The 20,480-nt window shown below is 46.7% G+C and overlaps 1 protein-coding gene across 1 annotated transcript in view; it reads left to right on the forward strand.

Moving 5' to 3' along the window:
* LOC144942029 (von Willebrand factor D and EGF domain-containing protein-like) overlaps window positions 1–20,480 on the forward strand; it is a 64,908-nt gene that overhangs the window by 28,646 nt on the left and 15,782 nt on the right. The window contains exons 12-22 of the mRNA XM_078868648.1: window positions 361–575; window positions 2,225–3,042; window positions 4,241–4,471; window positions 7,194–7,330; window positions 10,481–10,627; window positions 12,353–12,457; window positions 12,956–13,070; window positions 13,220–13,479; window positions 17,311–17,530; window positions 19,052–19,189; window positions 19,895–20,041. Coding sequence (XP_078724774.1) covers window positions 361–575; window positions 2,225–3,042; window positions 4,241–4,471; window positions 7,194–7,330; window positions 10,481–10,627; window positions 12,353–12,457; window positions 12,956–13,070; window positions 13,220–13,479; window positions 17,311–17,530; window positions 19,052–19,189; window positions 19,895–20,041 — 2,533 coding nt within the window. The remainder of the gene's footprint in view (window positions 1–360; window positions 576–2,224; window positions 3,043–4,240; window positions 4,472–7,193; window positions 7,331–10,480; window positions 10,628–12,352; window positions 12,458–12,955; window positions 13,071–13,219; window positions 13,480–17,310; window positions 17,531–19,051; window positions 19,190–19,894; window positions 20,042–20,480) is intronic.

Raw genomic sequence — 20,480 nt, forward strand, 5'->3', positions numbered from 1 at the left:
AAATAACAAACACTCAACACGTTCATTAATAATACTGACTTCAAGGGGAAAACACATATGATGAGCAAAGTTCTGGACCATGGCCCGTACTATGAAGAAGAACCAATTGCCCCTGCTATAAAAAAAGAGCCATTGACCACAACCTCATCTATTATAAATATATTTTTTTCTCCTCTTTAGGGCATTGCTATTGACTCAAGTGCTTTGGTTTTTACAGTTATTGTTGAGCACCGTGCTCGCTTCGCACGGCTCTGCTGTAGTCCGATGAGCCCATGGGCTTCAGTGGACCTTTGCCTTGAGTCGTGGCTACGACCGTTGAGAAGCTACCCCAACCCTCCCCCCCCCCCGTCCCGCCGAAAGATCTCGTTCCGCTCGGGGGCGTTGGTGCGCGCCGACGTGAGCGACTGGGGCATGAGCGTCATGGTGCGCGCGCCCAGCCGCGACTTCAACGGCACGCGGGGCCTGTGCGGCACATTCGATGGGGACCCGGCCGGCGACTTCCACGACGCTGCGGGGGCGCCGCTCCCCGAACCGCCACGGCCCTCGCAGCCTCGCAGCTTCATCGAGCAGTGGAGGTACCCGCCGGGGCCCAACCGGTGTCAGCCCACACTGAGTCCAAACAATTGTTGCACTGTAATCATTGTTTTTCATTTTCTCTTTGGCAATGACCAATTCAACTGTAATACGTCTGATTGAGCCAGACCTCGAAAGTTACGCAGGATTGAGCCTGGGATAGTGGCTGTTCTAGATGTCTGCGGGGTTACGTTGAGAGCAGCAGAGTGCAGTAAGGAAAAATCAATTGTTATTCTGTGCTATTTCCCCACTTCTATGCTTTCTGCTTTCACCAAGCCAAACTGGCCACGACACGAGGGTGCTTTCGTCCGGCAGTGGATTGACAATAGGGCTTTGGATGGACTTCATAAGTGTAGTGCAGCACATTGTCTGACAATGAGAAAAACATACATTTTATAGATTTGGTTTGTTTTATTAGACCGCATGGGTGAGTATCAATCACCATCATGATCAGGTATCATTTCCTACTGTTCTCTCGTGAACCTTTAATCTACAATATATATTTTTTAATCGAACATTGGGTGACAAAAGCAGCCAGTGACCTCTGCACAACAACAATTCTGTAATTGACCATCAGGAATGAAGCGTTTCTCAAAAATTGCATAGCCTTCAATATAATTCGGGATGCTAGAATTCACTGCCAAATTACCAAGTTGAAAAAGCTGCACATTGCTTGAACTGCTTCTGTATATCTGTGAGGCAGGATGTTTAACGTGTGGAAATATTTGCACAGAGCGCCTGAAGAAATTCACAGCATGCTAATGTACATGAACATCAAAGCTATACCCTCTGATAGTTTATTATAAGTCTGGAAGGCATAATAAATAATTAACCCAGTCTCAATCTTTATTTAAACTTCTCAAGGAAATATTTCTAAAGAAGAAGGGGCTGTGACCCTCCTCTGGGAGTCTGTCGATGATGTAAACGCCATTGTAGCACGGTTGGCTACGGACGGTGCAAAAGAAGTCCACCGTATATACGTACAGACGGGATTCCCACAACGTGGAGTATCGATTGGACAACTGTGGTCCAATCTCTCCTGTTTATTGTCGTCCACACTCAGCGTGGCATGCTCAGCTAACACGTCCTGCTCTACCTGGTAGAGAGCAACTCAGACATCCTCAATGATGCAGCACATCTCACTCGTCGTAAATCTCATGGAAATAGATGTAATCCATAAACTTAACGTCACAATTATGTATCTTGGTGTGGTGGCTTAGGGTCAACTTATTTTATTTTATATGTTGTGTTTCAGAGATAAGCAATTATTATTTTGGAACAGCAAAAACATTTTTATAAATTGACATTTATATTGTATCCCTTAAAAGGCATTCGCTGTCAGCTGAATTGCCTCTGGTGCTGCTGCTCAATGGTCTTGATGGGTGGCAACTGACTGTGCACTTCACTCTTTGTTCCGCTCCATAGTTGCAGGTCGAACTTATCTCGTGTATGCGGTTTGTGTAGGAGATGAGCACACGTTCAAATGTGATTTATGACAGTTTGCAGTGAAGGGAGAAAGGGTTGACTAATTTTAAGTGAAGTTTGAGGCTGTCAAGATTTCCTAGCAACTGCTCACCAAAATAATATGTGCATTCATAATGGTGGTGATGATGACGATGAGCCAGCCGATTTCCTGTTTCTCATTCTGCAGAATTCCAGCTGGTGAGAGTCTGTTCGACAAGAGCGCCGTGTCGCTGGAAGATGAGAAGCCTCGCGATTACTGCGACTGCAGCAGCCATGCGTCTGCAGGGGAGAGCGCTCGCAGCTCGAACATCCTAAGCGTCTCTCCCTCAGAAGCGACGACTCGCCCCGGTGCCTGCTCGGGCTCGGCCGACGTGGACAGCACCAGCATCGTGCCCGGGCTGGACGTGACGAGCGAGTACACCAGCTCAGCCGATCAAGACCGATTCGATGACAGGAAACGGAGGAGAAGCACACGGCATAGAGAGGAAAGCACGCCGGAGCGTCACCATTTTGATCTCATTGCACCTCAAAGGACACCTGTCCCGAATAATAATTTAAGCACCGAGGGTTCGACACTCCGAATGGACTCCACAAAAAGTCCTCGGTGGAGCGCCAGGTTCTTGCATCCGGACAGGCTGCGGAAACACCGGCCGGGGGCAGCGAGGGGGAGGAACGTGACGTGGACGTCCCGCGCACGGCGTCAGCCTCAGTACTACGAGCTGCCACCACCGTACCCCTTCCAGAGCTTGAGCCAAAGCGACCTGGAGAGCCTCAGCTACTTCTTCCCCGATGACCACGCCCCTGCGGGAGGGAGCGAGCGAGACAGCGACCACGCTGAGCCCCGTTGGCCGACGCCACTGGGAGGCCTCAGCCAGAGCCGGGCCCGGGATGTGTGCCACTCGGCGCTACTCGAGTCTGGTGTGGGGCGAGCGTGCGGCTCGCTGCTGGGACCTGCCGTGCTCTCTGCCGCCGTCGACATGTGCATTGCGGACCTTCGTCTCAAGGGTGAGCTGCCTCCAGCAGGCCCCACAACCTCCAGTCTATGTGTATTCATAAATAAAGAATGTGCGCTGATTCTGATTGTGTATGTCTAGCAGTGCTCGGAGGGACAGGATGAGTCCCAGTCGCTGGTAGAAGTCCTTCTACTGGCTACCTTCACCTGGTTTATCCCACTAACAGGATGTACTGCACACAAGCAGCTACTTGGAGGCACACTAAGAGTTGAGTGCCAGTATGGAATCAAAACATAAACGGTTACCCCACAGGATGGAGGTGCAGCTAAACCAAGGGTAGAGGTGCTACCCCATTGACCACTCCATACCACCCATTTAAAATAATAGTCAAATAAAAAAACATTACTGTTTTGTGAAGGAAGTGTACGGGTGTTTTTACTTTTTTTTGCCTCCATTGATGTAGGCTCATTTGTACAATGAATAGTGTGACACTGACAGCTAGGAGGACCTGAAGTAACCCTAGCTGAGATCATTTGCCGTCCTTTCATACCAAGTTGTACGATAGCATGAATACACATCATGAAAGATTGGTTTCAAAAAGCTTCTTTGTGCTGAAGCATGTTTCAAATTATTTGAGTATCTGTGCTGGCCATTATGAAAAAAATTGGACGTTTGCCAAATACTATACACAACCCATATATATTGTCCATGTGGCCAAAAATAACTTGAAAAAGAATATTTGCAGCTTTTAGATAGGCTGTTACCCATAATGCTCCACAACAACACATAGAGCTTGTCTACAATATTGCTTTTGCATTGAACAGGGCCCCATTGTTTAGATGGAGTGGTCTTGCTAATAACATCTGATAACCCAAAAACATTTTTTAAGCAATCCTGACTGCTGATGATGAGACCCAGAAGTTTGAAACTAGTATTAAGTTTGATTGTTTAATACATATATATAATAATCTGAATGTTATTGCTGGATAACTTCGGTCTCGAAAGCCAATAAGCTGATAGACTATTTTAACATTTTTTTAATAGAGTTCTGCTTATATATGCTTTTCATCAAAATCATTAGCTACGGCCAATCCACTGCTGGATGCAGGCCTCCCCAAGCCGCCGCCATCCATCACAATCTTGCGATGTAATAACCCATCTGCACATGAACCGATGTCTACTCCTCAATGTGGACATCCTCCAACAAGTGGTAATATGCATTAACATTCTTTGTTGTTGCTTCAAACCAGACGACCTCACTTGGGAAGACGCCGCGCTGCCGTTCCTGGAGAACGAGTGCGAGCGGCGTTCGCTGGAGTTGCGGCTCTCACCCGAGTGGGGCCCTCGGGGGGACCACCCCCCCATGGACGTGGCGTCGGCTCTGCGCTGCCCGGCTGCTTGCAGCGGGAACGGCCGCTGCACCGAATGGGGCTGCGTATGCCTCGTCGGCTTCAGCCACTACGACTGCAGCGTGTCCAACAGTGCGTGCCGGCACGCTCCATAACCATAGCCAAGGCCTTGTAAAAGAAATGGGTTTTTTTTACTTTTTTACGATGCCAAAGAAACGTGTTGAGTTAGAGTTGGCTCCCGAAATGGTACGTTAAATATCGACTGATATGTAGTTTACGATTTTAGCTTTTTCTAAAACTTTAAATTATTATATTAATAATTGCACCCTTGATTTACCCAGGAATGCCTCACTGAGTCTTAAGATGCTTTGCAGGATGTTTCTGCATTGAGATATTAGGTGAATTTCTCTGCAAGGTCAGTTGCTATGTCTAATTTCCGTATCGTGCTTTTTTTACATATGTGTATACTACTGTGCGAATTGGATGTGCAGTTGGTATTGTTTTCACACATTTAGGCTCACAACTCACCGACCTGACAGAACGTGACAGCGATGGGCCATTAGCTGGCCCACGAGGCATTCGCTCATACAGCAGGCAGCCTTAACTCCAGGGCAATGTTATTATCACTGAACCACTGCACATTTACTACGAAAAAGATAATAAAGTCCTTGTTTTTCTTACAAATAGGCTTCATTATTTTACAACTCGCTCGATATTATTTTATGAGTCGCACGATGTTGTTTCACGAGCCATGTGTGGCGAAGGAGAGCTCAATTAGGCATTGCGAGATACTCTGGCGTTGGTGCGGCGCTGACGGTGATGAGTGCGAGATGGGCAGTGGTACTGCAGCCGGATGCGTTCGTTTATGCCTCGTGCACTCTTTGAAGCGAAGGCAGGAAGCAGATTAACCCAGGCCCCCTGTCAGACAGGATTATTCCAGAGGCCTCAAATCCATATCCCCTGCCTTTATTGAACAATCGCAACCAAAGCCGACCGCGGGGGCCCTGTTTTTTACTGAGTTAAAAGAGACTTTGCAGAAAATTGTAAATGTTGTAAGCCGATTGACCGAAGAGCTATGTTTACATACCAGCTATCGTGCAACGTGAGGTCTTTGACATGTCACTAATGCACACGGATGTCAAATCTCACACAAATAGGGGGAGCATGTGCTCTATGAATGTTTCGTGACACTGTAGTTAATATGAGGGAAAGGAAAACCCATGTGTTGGTTAATGTGACTCATTTTAATGGACGTGCATTATAATCGGCACTCAATCTCAACGACACAACACTCTAATACTCAAATGAACAATCATTTAGCATCGTTTACAGCATTTGTCAATCCACTGCTTAACAGAGGTCTCTCCGTGCCTTTGTGTCATGGAGATTGTTGACCATACTTCACCCTGCTGGTCAGTGTTTTTGGTTGGTGAAGTTGAGGTGGGGGGGGGAGGTGCTGTGATCAGTTCAGATGTCAATCCCCACCGATATTAGCCACGGCTGGGGAATCAAACCCAAGTCACGGGGTTCATAGCACTAAGTGCTCACCACTGTGCCACTGCTCCACCCCAATAACATGTCGTGTATACTGTTGTACAGTCGAACCCCTCTAAACGACGGTAATTGGTTCCACGATACCAGCCGTTAAGTGATTTGGTCGTCAAGCGAGTATAGGAAATATATGTCAAAGGCTTAATTCGTTCCGATAGCATCTAAAGTTACTCTTTTTAACCCAAAAAACGTACTTTATCATATTTATTAAACAATGGATATGAATACATACAGATACTAACAACATTGTTAAATAACATGTTAAATTAACTCATAATATACGTGTAGAAGTGTGAATACTGTGTGCAGCATACGTATGTGAAAATAGATAGTAATTTAAACTGCAAGCAATGTGAGAATATGAAACGTGTGTGTGTGTGTTGAAAACCCCCAGACCACTTTGCCTCGAGTCGCAGGGCGTCATGAGGACAGTATTTATGTGCATTTCGGGGGTTTTATACTTGCACGGTGCGGTAATCTGGAGATAAATCTTTCATATAATTACTTCCAGAACTGGAACCACAATTCACTTAACCTCCGAGATAGCCCTGTTCCCCGAAATCAGAGTCTGAAAGAAGGTTTTCCACAAAAGCTGATAAAGTGGGAATTGATGTTTGGAAATCAATATAAATCACATAATTAGGCTGAGTTAAAGGGGACCAAGATACGTTTTCTGCAGCCAGGTTCTCTCGATGTTCCACTGCTCTTAATTGTAAAAAGTTTAATACCTCCGATTATCACGGTTGGCTACGTATGGTGCAAAAGCAGCTTAACATACGTGCAATACTACGGCATATGCCACTGCAATAGGAAAGACACTTTACCACTGACCAAATGAACACCTTGTTGCTGTCTGTCTCTTTGTTCCTCATTTGAAATGTCTTTCTCTACAAATTGTTATTGCGCGTGTTTACGCAGAAAGGGCTGAGTCTCGTGACTCTTTTCAAGGAGGATCCTGCCAAGTTTTCACAGTTAGGGGCAATGCTCGCTATGTATATTCCAATTGAATCACTTTCTGTTGATTTTTTTAATTTGGCAAATTTGGAACCTGTCACCGGCACACAGTCGTGGCCCGCTCTTGCGAATGACATAACGGGATATTTAACGTCCACTGCTACGTGATATATATTTTGCTATTTACATGTCACATGCCACCCAGTACATAGGTATCCCATCTCAAGGGACTGTGCCGGTTAAATATTGCAAAAAAAATAAAGGAATCTAGTTCGGGTGATTTTTGGGTCATGTGACACGCATGCAATGATTATTTGTATTCTCGCCCCCCCCACCCCCCACGATGTAGCACAACCCCCTGAGCTCTCGGACCTGGAGAACGGCGGACTCTGCGATATCCGCGTGTACGAGTGCAACACTGTGCGCGCCTTTGGCTTGGACTTCCACGACTCAGCCGACCTCCAGTGTCAAACCACCAAGCTGCAGGTGCCACGCTTCTTCCACCCTACCACCCCTGCTACTCCCTCCTTCACCAATCGCCGCTCGTGCCATAAGAGATCCCCCATCACCGCCACCACCAGGGACGACGTCGGTGAAGCTCGTTGTTGTGGAACGTAAATCGCCGGCCGGGTGAATGCCTGCGATTCGCTCATGTGCTTCTGGGCCCCTGTAAGCTGTGGTGTATTGCCGACCGACTCTTATTTCCTAAATAAATTACTGCTGTTTGTGCGTCGGCGTCTTGAGATGCCGTCACTTAGTTTGCTACATCATCGTCATCATCGGCCTCGGTCAATCCACTGCTGGTTCAAGGCCTTCCCAAGCCACTGCCATTTCGCATGGTCCTGGAATGTACTAATCACTTTGCACACAACCTGATGCCATTGCTCTATCTGCTTGGTGGATGTCCTCTCCGGAGACGTTTCATTCCTTGGCTGCCACTTCGTCGTTATTGTTGATCGTCGTCGTCTTATCATCCCCTCTGGCAAAGAATCCTGCCCAAGACCACTTCATTTTCCAAGCAGTTGTATACTTTTTGAATCCAAATTGTACGAGTGTATTGGACAAATTCACGAAATAGGCCACGGCAGGAAAAGGCACCAAATGTTAATGTCGAGCGTGCAACAACACTCAACCCGCACGAGGCTTTATAATTACCTGGCCCGGCATGTTTTGTCCGGGTTTACGTGGAAATTATATTTTAAAAAAGCCCCACCTCGCTATCTGATGCTTAAGCTGTGCGCCTCCGTGTGTACGGCCACGGCGCTTAATGAATGTGCCAATCACGGGGCCGTCGCGGGGCCGATAACGGCTGCGCTGGCACGGCGGCTTGATGAAGAGCGCTTTCGGCGTCGCTGATGGCGCGACGAGGTGGCAAAGATACCGTCTGCCGCATTCGTCTGCCGCTGTGGGGACTTTCTCCTCAAGGGGGGCGGGGTAGAGAGAGAGAGAGAGAGCCAGCCAGCTAGGATTATACGAGCTCGAAGATAGGAAACGAGCAATTACTCGCGGGTCAGCGGCCGTGTCAGCAGGCCATTGTGTTTCTAACAATTACTCCTCGGTGATTGTTCCATGGTAAACAGGAAGTGAACTGCCTTGCCAAGTGAAAGCAAAACAAAAAACATTCATCATCATCAATCATCATCATCGGCCATTCTCGTCACGCCGCGGGTGCCTCTCTCCGCTGCTGCGTTGCGCTGCGATCTCCCTGTGCTCCGTCTAATTGGTGACCTTCTTTTCTCACCTTTATAACCCCCCTTTGTCCCTTCGATTTGTGCCTTTTCTCTCTCTCGCTCTTGACTGCCTTTTCATGAAAAGAAGTTTCACCCAACGGTCGTCGGCCAAGTACACCTGGGTTTTCCTTGGTCATTAGCGTGGCACGTCTCGCGTCGTTTGTTCGTACGAATGGAATCTCTTGACAGAAATAATGGGACTCGTCTGACTCCTGGTTCGTTGCCGTGTTATTGGAAGGAGTGCAGATAGAGTAAATATTTGCTAAAACAAGTGTTTAGTTATTTTTCTTCATCATCTCTACCTGAACGTAACTCACCAAAGCAAGGACAATTATGTTCCAAATGTTTTAGTCTTTAATGTACAGCCTTGTTTTTTTCAGATTGTTATTATTACAGGTTTATGCCTTCAGTGAAATATAGCTGCTGCTTGTTTTTGCACTCGAACGTGGTTCCAATCACGTGTTAGTTGTTATTGTGGGATTAATGGTATTTGACATACATGCCAGGATGATGTACTTCACACTGCTGCTTTGTGTTGATTTACATAACGGCCACTGAAAAAACAATACAACAACCATACATTACATTGGCTGACTCCACACACTTCACGACTACAATATGAGCTTAATGCATTTGAGGTCTCACCACGACACTGGTATGCATGTACGATCCGTAAGTGTACATACTGCCCTTGGGAACCCGCGCTTTATCGGTGACGACTATACCAATTCCAGACAATCGTGTGCAGGACGGTTTGTGAGAAGAGCTAGGATTTGAAGGGTGACCTGCAACACGGACTGTAAAACATGACGTGTGCTTTTCCTGGTCCTTGCCGTATTTATGGAACCGGCTTTACGCTTATCTTGAATGCAGATGTATGTGGTCTTGATGAATACATTTTAGAGGAAATTAAGATTTGCCTAGGGGAGTTCTAAAAAACACACAGGTATGAATCTCATTTATCCATCTGGTTTTATGTGAATCATAACGGAAAGCAGACCCTGGAGAAATAATCCGAATCACGTTCATTTTCCTTGTGGAGTATGCGATTTTATTGCTGCCATAAATTTTGGAACACACCAAGCAGCAGTATGACTGTAAATTGCTCCCAGCGCACACAAGGCATGAGAGAATGGAATTCCTATTAATGAAGCGTAGCTGTCCTCAGTTTGCCATACCCTATTGCTTACACCCATACACGGGCATAGAGTGTATCTCCATTCAACTTGTACCAGAGTCATACATCTGAACTTTACAAAAATGCCTGATAAAATGGGCATGCTTTGGGCATAAAGTATAAAAATCACATTTGCAAACATAAACTACTTTGTTATTGTAACTGCACTATTGTGTTTATGATTACATATCACGTTCACTCTATATTTACCCAGTACAGTCCCCGTAAGTTGTATTGTCAAAATATAGATTGTGATGTTGAACTATAACCTATGGTTTCTCAAATAAGAGTCATTGCAATGTACCAAGGTGATTTTTTTCATGTTAACCATTTTTTTCAGTTCAAAACCATATTTGTTAATCAATTCAACTCAAGTTATAGCTCCGACTTTTTTAATGTTTGTCTGTACATATCTCATGGTTATGTTTAGAGCAATCTTAATTTGAATCAGCACTCTTAGCATCACTTGAGACCTGTTCGTTATCATCAGGCATGTGCAGTGTGTAACGACTTAATTTACTTTTTACCAGACACGATTGGTAAATACGGACACACGTGACGCATCGCGATCGCGATCTCAGCTATAACTGAGATCATGAACTTGATTAAGGACTGGAGTTCGGCAAGCCCAGCAATGGCCAATATTTGGGAATTAACACGGTCTCAACGTTGACTTTACGATGAAGACGTAGAAGCTATTATTGAGATTGCGATCTTGATCCGTTGTAGTTCGTGGACGGGGAGTGGATACTGGGGGAGCCAAAAGTGACCAAGGCCTTGTTCCTGAGCAGCCGTGCCGTGGACTGTCAGCTACCGACCAGTGAGCCCATGGACATGTCCATTGGCGAGACTCCAATTGCTCGCTACCAAGTCAGGGTACGTACGCCAATGCTCACACACGATGGCGTTTCACTGGGTTTTCATTATATTTCGCAATGTTAGTCTTTGACCTGTAACAAAGATGTGTATTAAATTACCCCACCTCCTCTAAGTTGGTGGTGTTTTCCACTTCGTCTTACAACCGGCATGGGGAATATCTTCATTACTGAGGGCTAAACAGGACTTTCATATACAGTAAAACCTTGGATTGCGAGTAACTTTGTCTGCGAGTGTTTTGCAAGACGAGCAAAATTTTTAAATGAATATTAATTTGATAAACGAGCGAGGTCTTGCAATACGAGTAGTACGTGTATACGCTTTGTCTGCCGAGCGTCACGTGATCACAACTGATATACGAGTGCTTTGATATATGAGTGCTTTGGATTACAAGCTAGTTTCCAGAACGAATTATGCTAGCAATCCAAGGTTTTACTGTACCTTTGGTGGACACACATTAACACACACGATTCAGCCACGTATGTCACTGCACGAGGGCCCTTGCAGTGACATCGGTGAGTAGACATGTTGAAATTATCAACACGGTGTTGCCAGGCTGAAAATATTTCCACCTAGTACCGTACTCGTTCAGCGCGTCTAACATGCTTGAAGTGAGGGATAAATATCGATAACGAGCTGTTTTGAAGTGGTAGGCCTTAGGTGGCAATAGGCCTTATGAACTGAAGTTGCCTGTAGTATACAGCTGAAAAAACTTTGGTTCCCTGCCTTGCATTGATTATGGCCTCACGCAAGTGAGTTTGAGCGGGTCAAAGAGTGCTTTGAGAATACGCCTGAAACATGCAGGGCCTGCAGTCGAATGCGACTGCATGATACATATGATGATACTTCTATTCATTAATTGCAATCGATCTTTACAAGCAGCTTGTTTGGCATGGGTCCTGGTGCGAGGAATGCGATGGGGCCTCCTGTCTGTCCACCTTCCCCCCTTTTTGTAGCCCAGAACCCGGATCTCTCTGGCCCTTGGGCCCAGTGCAATTGCACTGCCTGCAAACTCGTTATTCATGACGATGATTCTTACTGCGATGATACATGTGTCGTATTTCGCATGTCAGAATGTGTCATTTTAAAGGATATATGTTGCATGTAATCGATTCACATAGATGATGTAGCCATTTGAGGCGCTTCGTTCACCATAATGTAAAACACACATAACAATTCTTCACGTCACAAGGCAGGCGAATTGGTTTTGCCTGTCAGGGAATTATTGCCGAGTTGTTTTAGCAAGGGAATGGCAAAGCAGAATCACCTCAGCATCACGAACTAAAAAAACATGGCAGAGTACATTTTAACTTAATGGTTATACAATTATGATGTATTACTTTAGCCGATATTTTTACCATGGTTTGAGATTGGGTATATAACCCTGTCCTATGCCAACGGTGACCCGAAATTAGTATTTGGTGCATCGTGTAAACATCGCCAAAAGGGATTCAAAGGTGTGGTGCTAGCCACCCAACCCCTGTACCTTGCCAGCCTTAATAGGTGCCCGCTAACAGCACTTGCCCCAAAGTCTGTAAAGGCTATTTGGGGGATCTTTGTCTTTGTGCCCAGAACAGGCGTGAGTACCCCTGGCGATACATGTGCGTGTGTGTGTGTGCACGCATCCAGCAGTCTACATGGTTATATGGGTCACCTTTGTGTGTGTGTGTGCACGCATCCAGCAGTCTACATGGTTATATGGGTCACCTTTGTGTGTGTGTGCAGGTAGCCAATGATGGGCTCACCTTCAGCGATGCTAGAATCCTGACCCTGTATGATGGTGTTTGCCAGAACTGCAGTCGGAGCCCAAACGGCCTTTGTAAGTTGAAGGTAAACGTTTTCTCAGATACAATTTGTTTTCACCTTCAGGAATTTTGATATGAAACTTTGAACTTTTGAGTATTGCTTGTTGTGGTATTTTTTTTTAAAAAGTATAAATAGTAGTAACGTGTGATATAATGCAGGCGAGACGGGTTTATGATATCTTAATTAGACGTTATACAGTACTCGTGAAGACGCTTGTTCCTCAGTGTTGCTGGCATAACAGATCACAAGACAGAAATGGTATTGGTAAATAATTCAGTCGAATGCTTCGTATCTTTAGAGATACATTTTGATGTTTTTTAGAGCCCTTTTTAACTGGCAGTGTTCGTCTTTGCATTGTGCTCACACATTAAGCACAACAGCAATGAGCAACTATCAACGCTGGACCATCGTCATTAACATTGGTGCTTGTTATGAACATTGGCCATTGAGTGCTGGAATTGTTGTGATTGGGGCCCAGCTCTGAGTTCCTATTGACCGAGCTGAGGTTGTAACCGCTGGCAGGAGAAGACGTGCAACATCGACGGGCTGTGCTATGGCGAGGGAGACCCGAACCCCACCAGCCCCTGCCTTCAGTGCAAGCCCGACGTGTCCAAAATCACCTGGTCCATCAATGAAAGTGAGTGCACACGGTGGCCCAAAGCGCTCGGGCTTATCACACGACGGAAGACGCGCTCTCTCGCACAAGCATGCGGAACCCTGCAACCTCTCCCGGCGATCGCCGCGTAAACCTCCGACATCCCCTCGTGGCCCCTTTCTCTCTGACAGACAACCAGCCGCCGCTGTTCCAAGCATCCGGCGAGCGACTGCAGACGTTCGTCGGGGAGAACTTTGTGTACCAGCTGGCGGCCGTGGACCCTGAGGGCTCGGCCGTGCTCTTCGTGCTGGAATCAGGCCCCGACGGCGCCACGCTGTCTCCGGCCGGGCTGCTGATCTGGACCGTGCCGCCCGCCCGCCGCGACCAGGCCTTCACCTTTGCCTTCTCCGTGGCGGACGAGTGCAACGCCAACAGCAAGTACCTCGTTCAGGTGCCACTTTGCACGCAGCGGCATCCCCGTGTGGGAGACGGGCGGCCGAGGCATCGGATGAGTGGGACAAGTAAATTTGAGCCCTCTGTTTACACTGATTTACATTGCAAACTAAAGGTAAATATCACTTAAAGTTATTTTATTCAACCGGCCACTGGTTTCAAATCACAGAGGGTGAATGTCCATTCCAAGTCAACCTTGCTCTCATCCATAGACGGCAATAACCCGTTAAGTCAGACATGTAAATGTGGTCTTTTTCGCAAAGGTGACCTAGATTGCATTGAACATCAAAGATACGAACCCGGCGACTCGAGTTCAAGTCCCGTTCACAGCCAATACCAGTGACGGTTATCTGAAACGATCCGGGGCCTCCCCTAGCTTGACTCAGCCTCAAATGAGGACCTGGTGTGGTGTGTAAACATGACCACTGGGGAGACAAAGGTGGCCGGGCGCCGTGCTAGCCACCCACCCCTCATATGCCATGCCAGCTTTCATAGGTGCTCGCTAACAGCAATCTGTATATGTGCGTCTTGCATTTTGTTGGGAGTGGTAGAATAGCGCTCTACAAACCCAGAAACCTGAGTTCAATTCCCGATCATGGCTAACGTCAGTAGTGAATATCTGAAACAATCCTTGGCCTCCTCTAGCTTGTCTCAGCCTTAAATCCGTATCTAGTGTGGTGTGTAATCATCAGATCTGGGGAAACAAAGGTGGCCAGGTCTTTATAACTATAATAGGTTATTTGTCTCTTATGTTTGCTTGCAAGCACTTATCCACTTCTTCTGAAATGTAAGTCATAAAAAGGGTATTTCCTTTATGCATTAATTAAAAGTATAATTTCAAGTCTGTAGGCCACTTTATTCCGATGTTGACTTGCTCATGATGAAATCTGTGATGTTGGCAGGGGCATGTGCTAGTCCCCAGAGGTGTGGACTCGAGTCATGTGACTTGGACTCGAGTCAGACTCGAGTCATGAATTTGATGACTTGCGACTCGACTTGGACTTGCATAACAATGACTTTGTCCCACCTATGAGATGTGGACTCGAGTCATGTGACTTGGACTCGAGTCAGACTCGAGTCATGAATTTGATGACTTGCGACTCGACTTGGACTTGCATAACAATGACTTTGTCCCACCTCTGCTAGTCCCAGTGAGTGCTCACACAGCAATATCATAAATCTTTTGCCTGGCTCAGTGCCGCTTACCTGCTGAGCTAAGAGGTGGGGCACTGTGCCATGGCAGAATTACTGCCGGGAAGAGAGTAGCAAACCCTCACTCCTGCTAGGAAACAAATAGTTGGGATTCAGGTTTCAAAGGCTTGTGAAAGTATCCATTAATTCGTGGTCAGGTTGAACAGACTCGTGCATGCCAGCTTGTTAGGAGCGTGATATATTGTTTCCCAGACAAGTGTCCCGCACAGTGGTCCTTCCAGCGGTTAAATCCAAGCCGCTGTTCCCAGATAGAGGCACCCTGGTAATCCGTCCTCATCGCACATGGTTGCGCCGGATTGAGATGAGCACGGGCCTCTCTTCTCCAGAGGCATTGACTGTTGCGAGTGACCAGCTGGAGTGGAGGGCTCTACGATCCCTTTGCTATTCAAGTGCAATAGCAGTAGTGGTAGCAGTAGGCGATCATGGCCTGAAATTAGTGACCAGTGTAAGAAACTGTGGAGGAATAAAACACACATTGCATTCCCCACCCAGCCCAAACTTGACATTTAGAGGAAACAGAATTCTACAAGCAGTTTGTGGCTCTCTGGTCTGTCAGGGCCTTCAATGTAACCAAGCCTTGTATCCTCCATATACGATTTTTTTTTAAAATATGAATGTTAACCATTGCTACATATATAATGCTTAAGCAAAGCTTATCCTTAAAAGAACATTTTGCAAGCTATTACTTCTTTTTGGAAAAATAAATCATTTTTATCGTGCTTCGTGCCTGCCAAAGAAAAACTAAGAAAAATACCGCATATTTCCACTGGGGACTGAACCCAAGGCCTCTGCGCATGTAAAGCAAAACGTAATAACCGCTACCTCATGGAACCTCGAGCGGCGCATCACAGACCCCCGCTGTCCCTCCTGCTCGTGCTCTGCTGCCCGCAGAATCTGTACCGTAGTGCCGGATTGAATTCCATCCAAATTCAAAGCACGCCTCAGTTTAAATTTTTCTTGTAAAAGCGCAGAATAAACCTCAGTCCCCAAAAATGGCATGGCAAATAACGTTGACTTACAAGCAGCTCAATTTCACTGACTGCCTTCATTGTTGGCGTGTGCACACATAACTCAGCTACAGTTTGAGAATTCACTGCGGCGAATAGAAAGAGATGGAAGGGTCGGTGGTAGAGGATACTTTTTGTTAAGCGAACACGCTTGGTTAGGGTATCGCTTTACTTTTTGTCAAGTGAATGTGTGAGGTGTATGGACTCAGTTTGGGCTGGATAATGTGCCTAATTATTCCATTTAACGCCACATATTGTATCGTCACTGCAGGCTTGGAGAGGCCTTCATTCAGCAGTGGATTTGTCCATGGCTGATAAATGGGGATGAGTTGTGTAATATGATAAAAGACGTACGTTGTCGTTTTGACTGCGCGTGGCTTTGTTGGACCACCGTGCGAGTGGAGCTGACATACTCAGCAGTCCGGCTGGGAGAGTAACTGCTCTCCATTATAACATTTTATCTTCACGGACTACAATTTATTTGTTTTGCTTGGATGGATTTTTTCCAAATATAGCAGCAATGTTTTGTTTTCGAGTGGGGGCGAGGGGACCCTGCGATATTTCGTAAAAATATTTCTCTAATCATGCTAAATGATTGTTGATACTTTGCCTTCTTGGCTGTGTTCAAATGTTCTAAATAAAACCTCCACTATATGATTATTTTAATAAGATAATTGATACATGTCCTCAATGTAATTATCGTGGCTTTGTGTTTCGTTCTTCACGTGACTTATGCATGCTGTTGTGTGCTATTAATTTAACTACATTCATTGTTATTATTACGTGCAAACTTCAAAACATTGTTTGCAGTGCACTGTTTAAGTCGGTATTCATAGCATTTTGCAGGCTGATGTTAATGTTAATCATGGAACAGTTCATGCTTGAGTATGGGTGGAAGTGAGAGAATGTGTGCTGTGGCTTTAAAGAACGTTTTTCTCCACATACACTTATCCTGATTGATGTCACGTCATGAGACAAAGCATCCATCCGCATTTCCGACAAAGCAGTCCAATCCTTTGCATATAGAGTGACCCACATATGTAGATGTCAAAGAGCTACCTTTGAGATCTCTTCAAGGGACTTGGTCCACGTAGTGGAGGGGCAGTCCTTTCCCACCTGCTCTATCGTATGAGAATAACGTTCATCGCATGACATTCAAACCAATTTATTATAATGTACTTTTTTTGTATGCAGTCATAGGTGACACAGCTGAGACCATCAACTCGCTACACTTAAGAACCAAGTTTCATCATCGGCATTTTGCTTCTTTGTTTTGCACACATGTGTGCATGCGTTTGTGTGTGGAGAGCGGCGGCGTAGCGATTAGCGCGCTGCGCTATGAACCCGGCCACCCGAGTTCGATCCCCGCTCATGGCCAACACCAGTAACGATTAGCTGAACCGGTCCTGGGCCTTCCCTAGGTCGACTCAGCCTTAATTGAGTACCTGGTGCGGTGTGTAAACACCGCCACTCGGGCGTGGTGCTCGCCACCCAACCCGTCGTGTGCCGTGCCGGCCTTCATAGGTGCTCGCTAACAGCACTTGCCCCAACAGTCTGTTATGTCTATACAGGGGATCTTTGTCTTTGTGTGTGCACACATACGCGCGCAGGTGATGGTGCGTGCCTGCGAGTGCGCCAATAGCGGCACGTGCATGACGGACGTGGCATTTCCTCCGGGGAGCGGCGAGTACCTGTGTTCCTGTCTACCCGGTTTCCGTGGTGCCCGTTGCCAGGACGACGTGGACGAGTGCCTGTCGGCTCCCTGCGGCCCCGGGCGCTGCGTGGATGGAGCGAACAACTACACGTGTGTGTGTCCACCGGGATACCGTGGTGAGACGAGGCCTCGGCCCGCATGGCCACCGCCATTCAACGACCTGCGTCACGAGCGCGGACACAGAGATGAAAAGTGGTGGCAATATGCCCGCAGATCCACGTGATGGAAAACTTGCCCATTCGTGGGTTGACGTTATTCTTATCCTTTCCATTGATAGGGGGCTCAAATGCCTCGGCATCTCAAATTGCCTAACATCGCTTCTCAGTCACAGGGCTCAGTTTTACTGAAAGGAACCAGGTACCTGTAGGATCGAAAATAAGCAATGCACAACCTATGACCTTTGACAGAGGTCGCAACAAAAAACACGACTCCACTGCATTGTACGCGTATCTCCACGTGTGTTAAACATTGCTGCGACACAATTGAGCAGACGTTTTCTCTTGAGTCGGGAAGGCCTCCCTTGCACTGCGCATGAGCAAGACTGATGGGTGCCCTTCGCCCACAATGGATGGTGGATGGTGTCGGGCATTGCTACTGCCCCAATGGCACTGGGGACTAATCGCGGTGAGGGCTATTGTGCCTCTTCACTTTTGTAACACCCCCCCCCCTAACCCCGGTTGCGTTGTTAGCAACTAGGATAGATAGCGGCTTAATTTATTTTAGCGAAAAACTTGTTTTGTTTTAAGGGTTTGACAATTGAAATTCAACAGCCCATACATCCTTACAGAGGATGACATCTATCAGCAGATTCTTCCATTACTAATGATATTTAAATAAATAGCCGTGGTTTTGCTCGTGCAGTTTTCCTAACATACGATCTGTTAACATCCATCCCGAGTTAAGCAATTTCAAAAAGAAAACTGTCAGCTTCAGGATCGTTTTAAAACCGCAGCCTCGACCTTCTCTTAGTTCAGGTTTGAAGAAGAAGAAGTAGAATAAAAGTGCGTTGTGCTGCCATCACCATAACAAACTCTGTGAGACCCTGTTCCTTGCAGGCACGACCGTTCACACAGCTGTACACCGGTCGAGGCAGTCTGTCCGCACGCACACTGAAAGGGTGATACACTCCCAAGGAATTCCCACGCTGTGGACACACGTTTCGAATTATATTCACCACGCACCTTTTTGTTTGGTGCAGGTTTACTACTTACAGCAGCTGAGAATAATTTGGTTCCCATTGCTTTCATTGATATTTTTCGTTGGATGCCAAACTGCGTCGTTTCCATTGATACCCACTGTTAGAAGACTTTTATGCATCTCATCCAAAATTCTGCTGCTCCATAAACGATGATTACTTTATAAATGCTCTCCGCAGAGTTGACTAAGTGTTGTACTCAAGCAGACTGTGATTAAATATTTCACGTGCCAGTGTAGGCCCTCTTAATTAGCACTGGGTATGATAATTAAAAAATAAAACCCCTCTTCCTGCATTGAGCCGTGTACCAATTGGCATAGTTTAGAGTGTCAAGACTTACTGCGCTAATACCGACTAATTAATTTTCCTACGCTTCATGCTCCACTTGAGACTAATTGCGCCACGTTGCCTTCGCCCCTACTCCCTCTTCGGCCCTCATCAGGCCCCACCTGCCAGGATGACGTTAATGAGTGCAACCGGTCGCCGTGCTTCCCTGGAGTCGTTTGCATCAACTCGTACGGATCGTTCCGCTGCGGGGACTGCCCATCGTGGGCGCGGGGAGATGGCGCCACATGCACCCGTGAGCCTCCGCACCTTCCCACCCCATCCCCCTCACCAGCCACCTCACAGGCCCTCCCACAATCTGGCCACAAATGTGAAACATTTATAAAAGTGAAGGTTTTGGTCGAGATGTATTTATCTCGGTGGAATAAATACAGATGGGCTGCAGAAAATGCCTGCGCTCCCGGCACTTTGCTGTTTATTGTTATGGGAACTCGGTTCATCTTGAAGTCATACAAACTCAACGCATTTATCATTAACACTGGTCTGAAATGGCCCTTCTTCATAGTAGAGTGTTGATAGATGTGTACATTTTGGTTATTTGTGCTTGTTCACCACTGCCAACGTATATTTACGAAAAAATTGTTCATCTGAAAGTCGATATTTTTATGACTGCATGAAAACACTTTCTTTAAAAATATATAGAAAATTCCAAGAATGCAGGTCAATGCTAAACCCTATCGTAGACTTTTATGTTCAGTCAACCAAATCAAGATGTGTTTTTGCTGCCGTTGAAACCTCTAAACTTCCAAGGCCACGTTAGCATTGCTGATTAAAAACAAATGCCGTGCGTCTTGCCGAGAGCGCCCGGGAGGCTGTAGGGAATTCCACTCTTGACGCGTCCCCAAGCAGGAAATCATCGGAGCGGCAGCCGCTCTGCTCACGTTAACACGCACCCAGCCTGAATCCACGTCGCTCGGGCGCGTTTTGATCGATCGAGCAGCGCTCGCGGGACCCGCTCGTGTTGCCGCCGGCACTTACGACGGTGGGATTTTGGCTCCCGAGGACGCTCAACTCCCGCCGGCGGCGGTGGCATCATCTGGGCCCCCGCTGGCTGCAGACTCCCAGCAGCGGCGCCCCAGCCCTGCTGGTACGCGCAAACCATATGTCGTCGTGCTGCCGCGGCCCATGCGCGCGGCGTTTCCTTGGAGGCTTCCCGCTACAGCCGAGCCATACGTAACTTTGGCACGATGGCAGAGCAGAGCACGCTCCAACATTTGTCACGTAAATGTAGCCCGAGCTTAAGAACAGAAACCGCTTAACATAATAACTTAATGAATTGCCTGAGTAATCTGATGGACGATAATGATCTTTAAGTGGATATCATTGGTTTCCACACGGTTAAAGAGCAATCATGATATCGTTTTACAAACAAAGAACAAATGTGGCCAGGGGAAGAAAAAAAATTATTCGCCAAATAAATTGTGACGCGGGTCATAGAGTGTCTCCGCCTGAACCGGCAGGAAAAATGCATACGTGGTGTATTTCCAAGTCTCTTTACAGATCCATATTAACAAACAAAACACAAT

The sequence above is a fragment of the Lampetra fluviatilis genome, chromosome 2 (assembly GCF_964198595.1).
Source record: "Lampetra fluviatilis chromosome 2, kcLamFluv1.1, whole genome shotgun sequence".
In the NCBI taxonomy this organism is placed as follows: Eukaryota; Metazoa; Chordata; class Hyperoartia; order Petromyzontiformes; family Petromyzontidae; genus Lampetra; species Lampetra fluviatilis.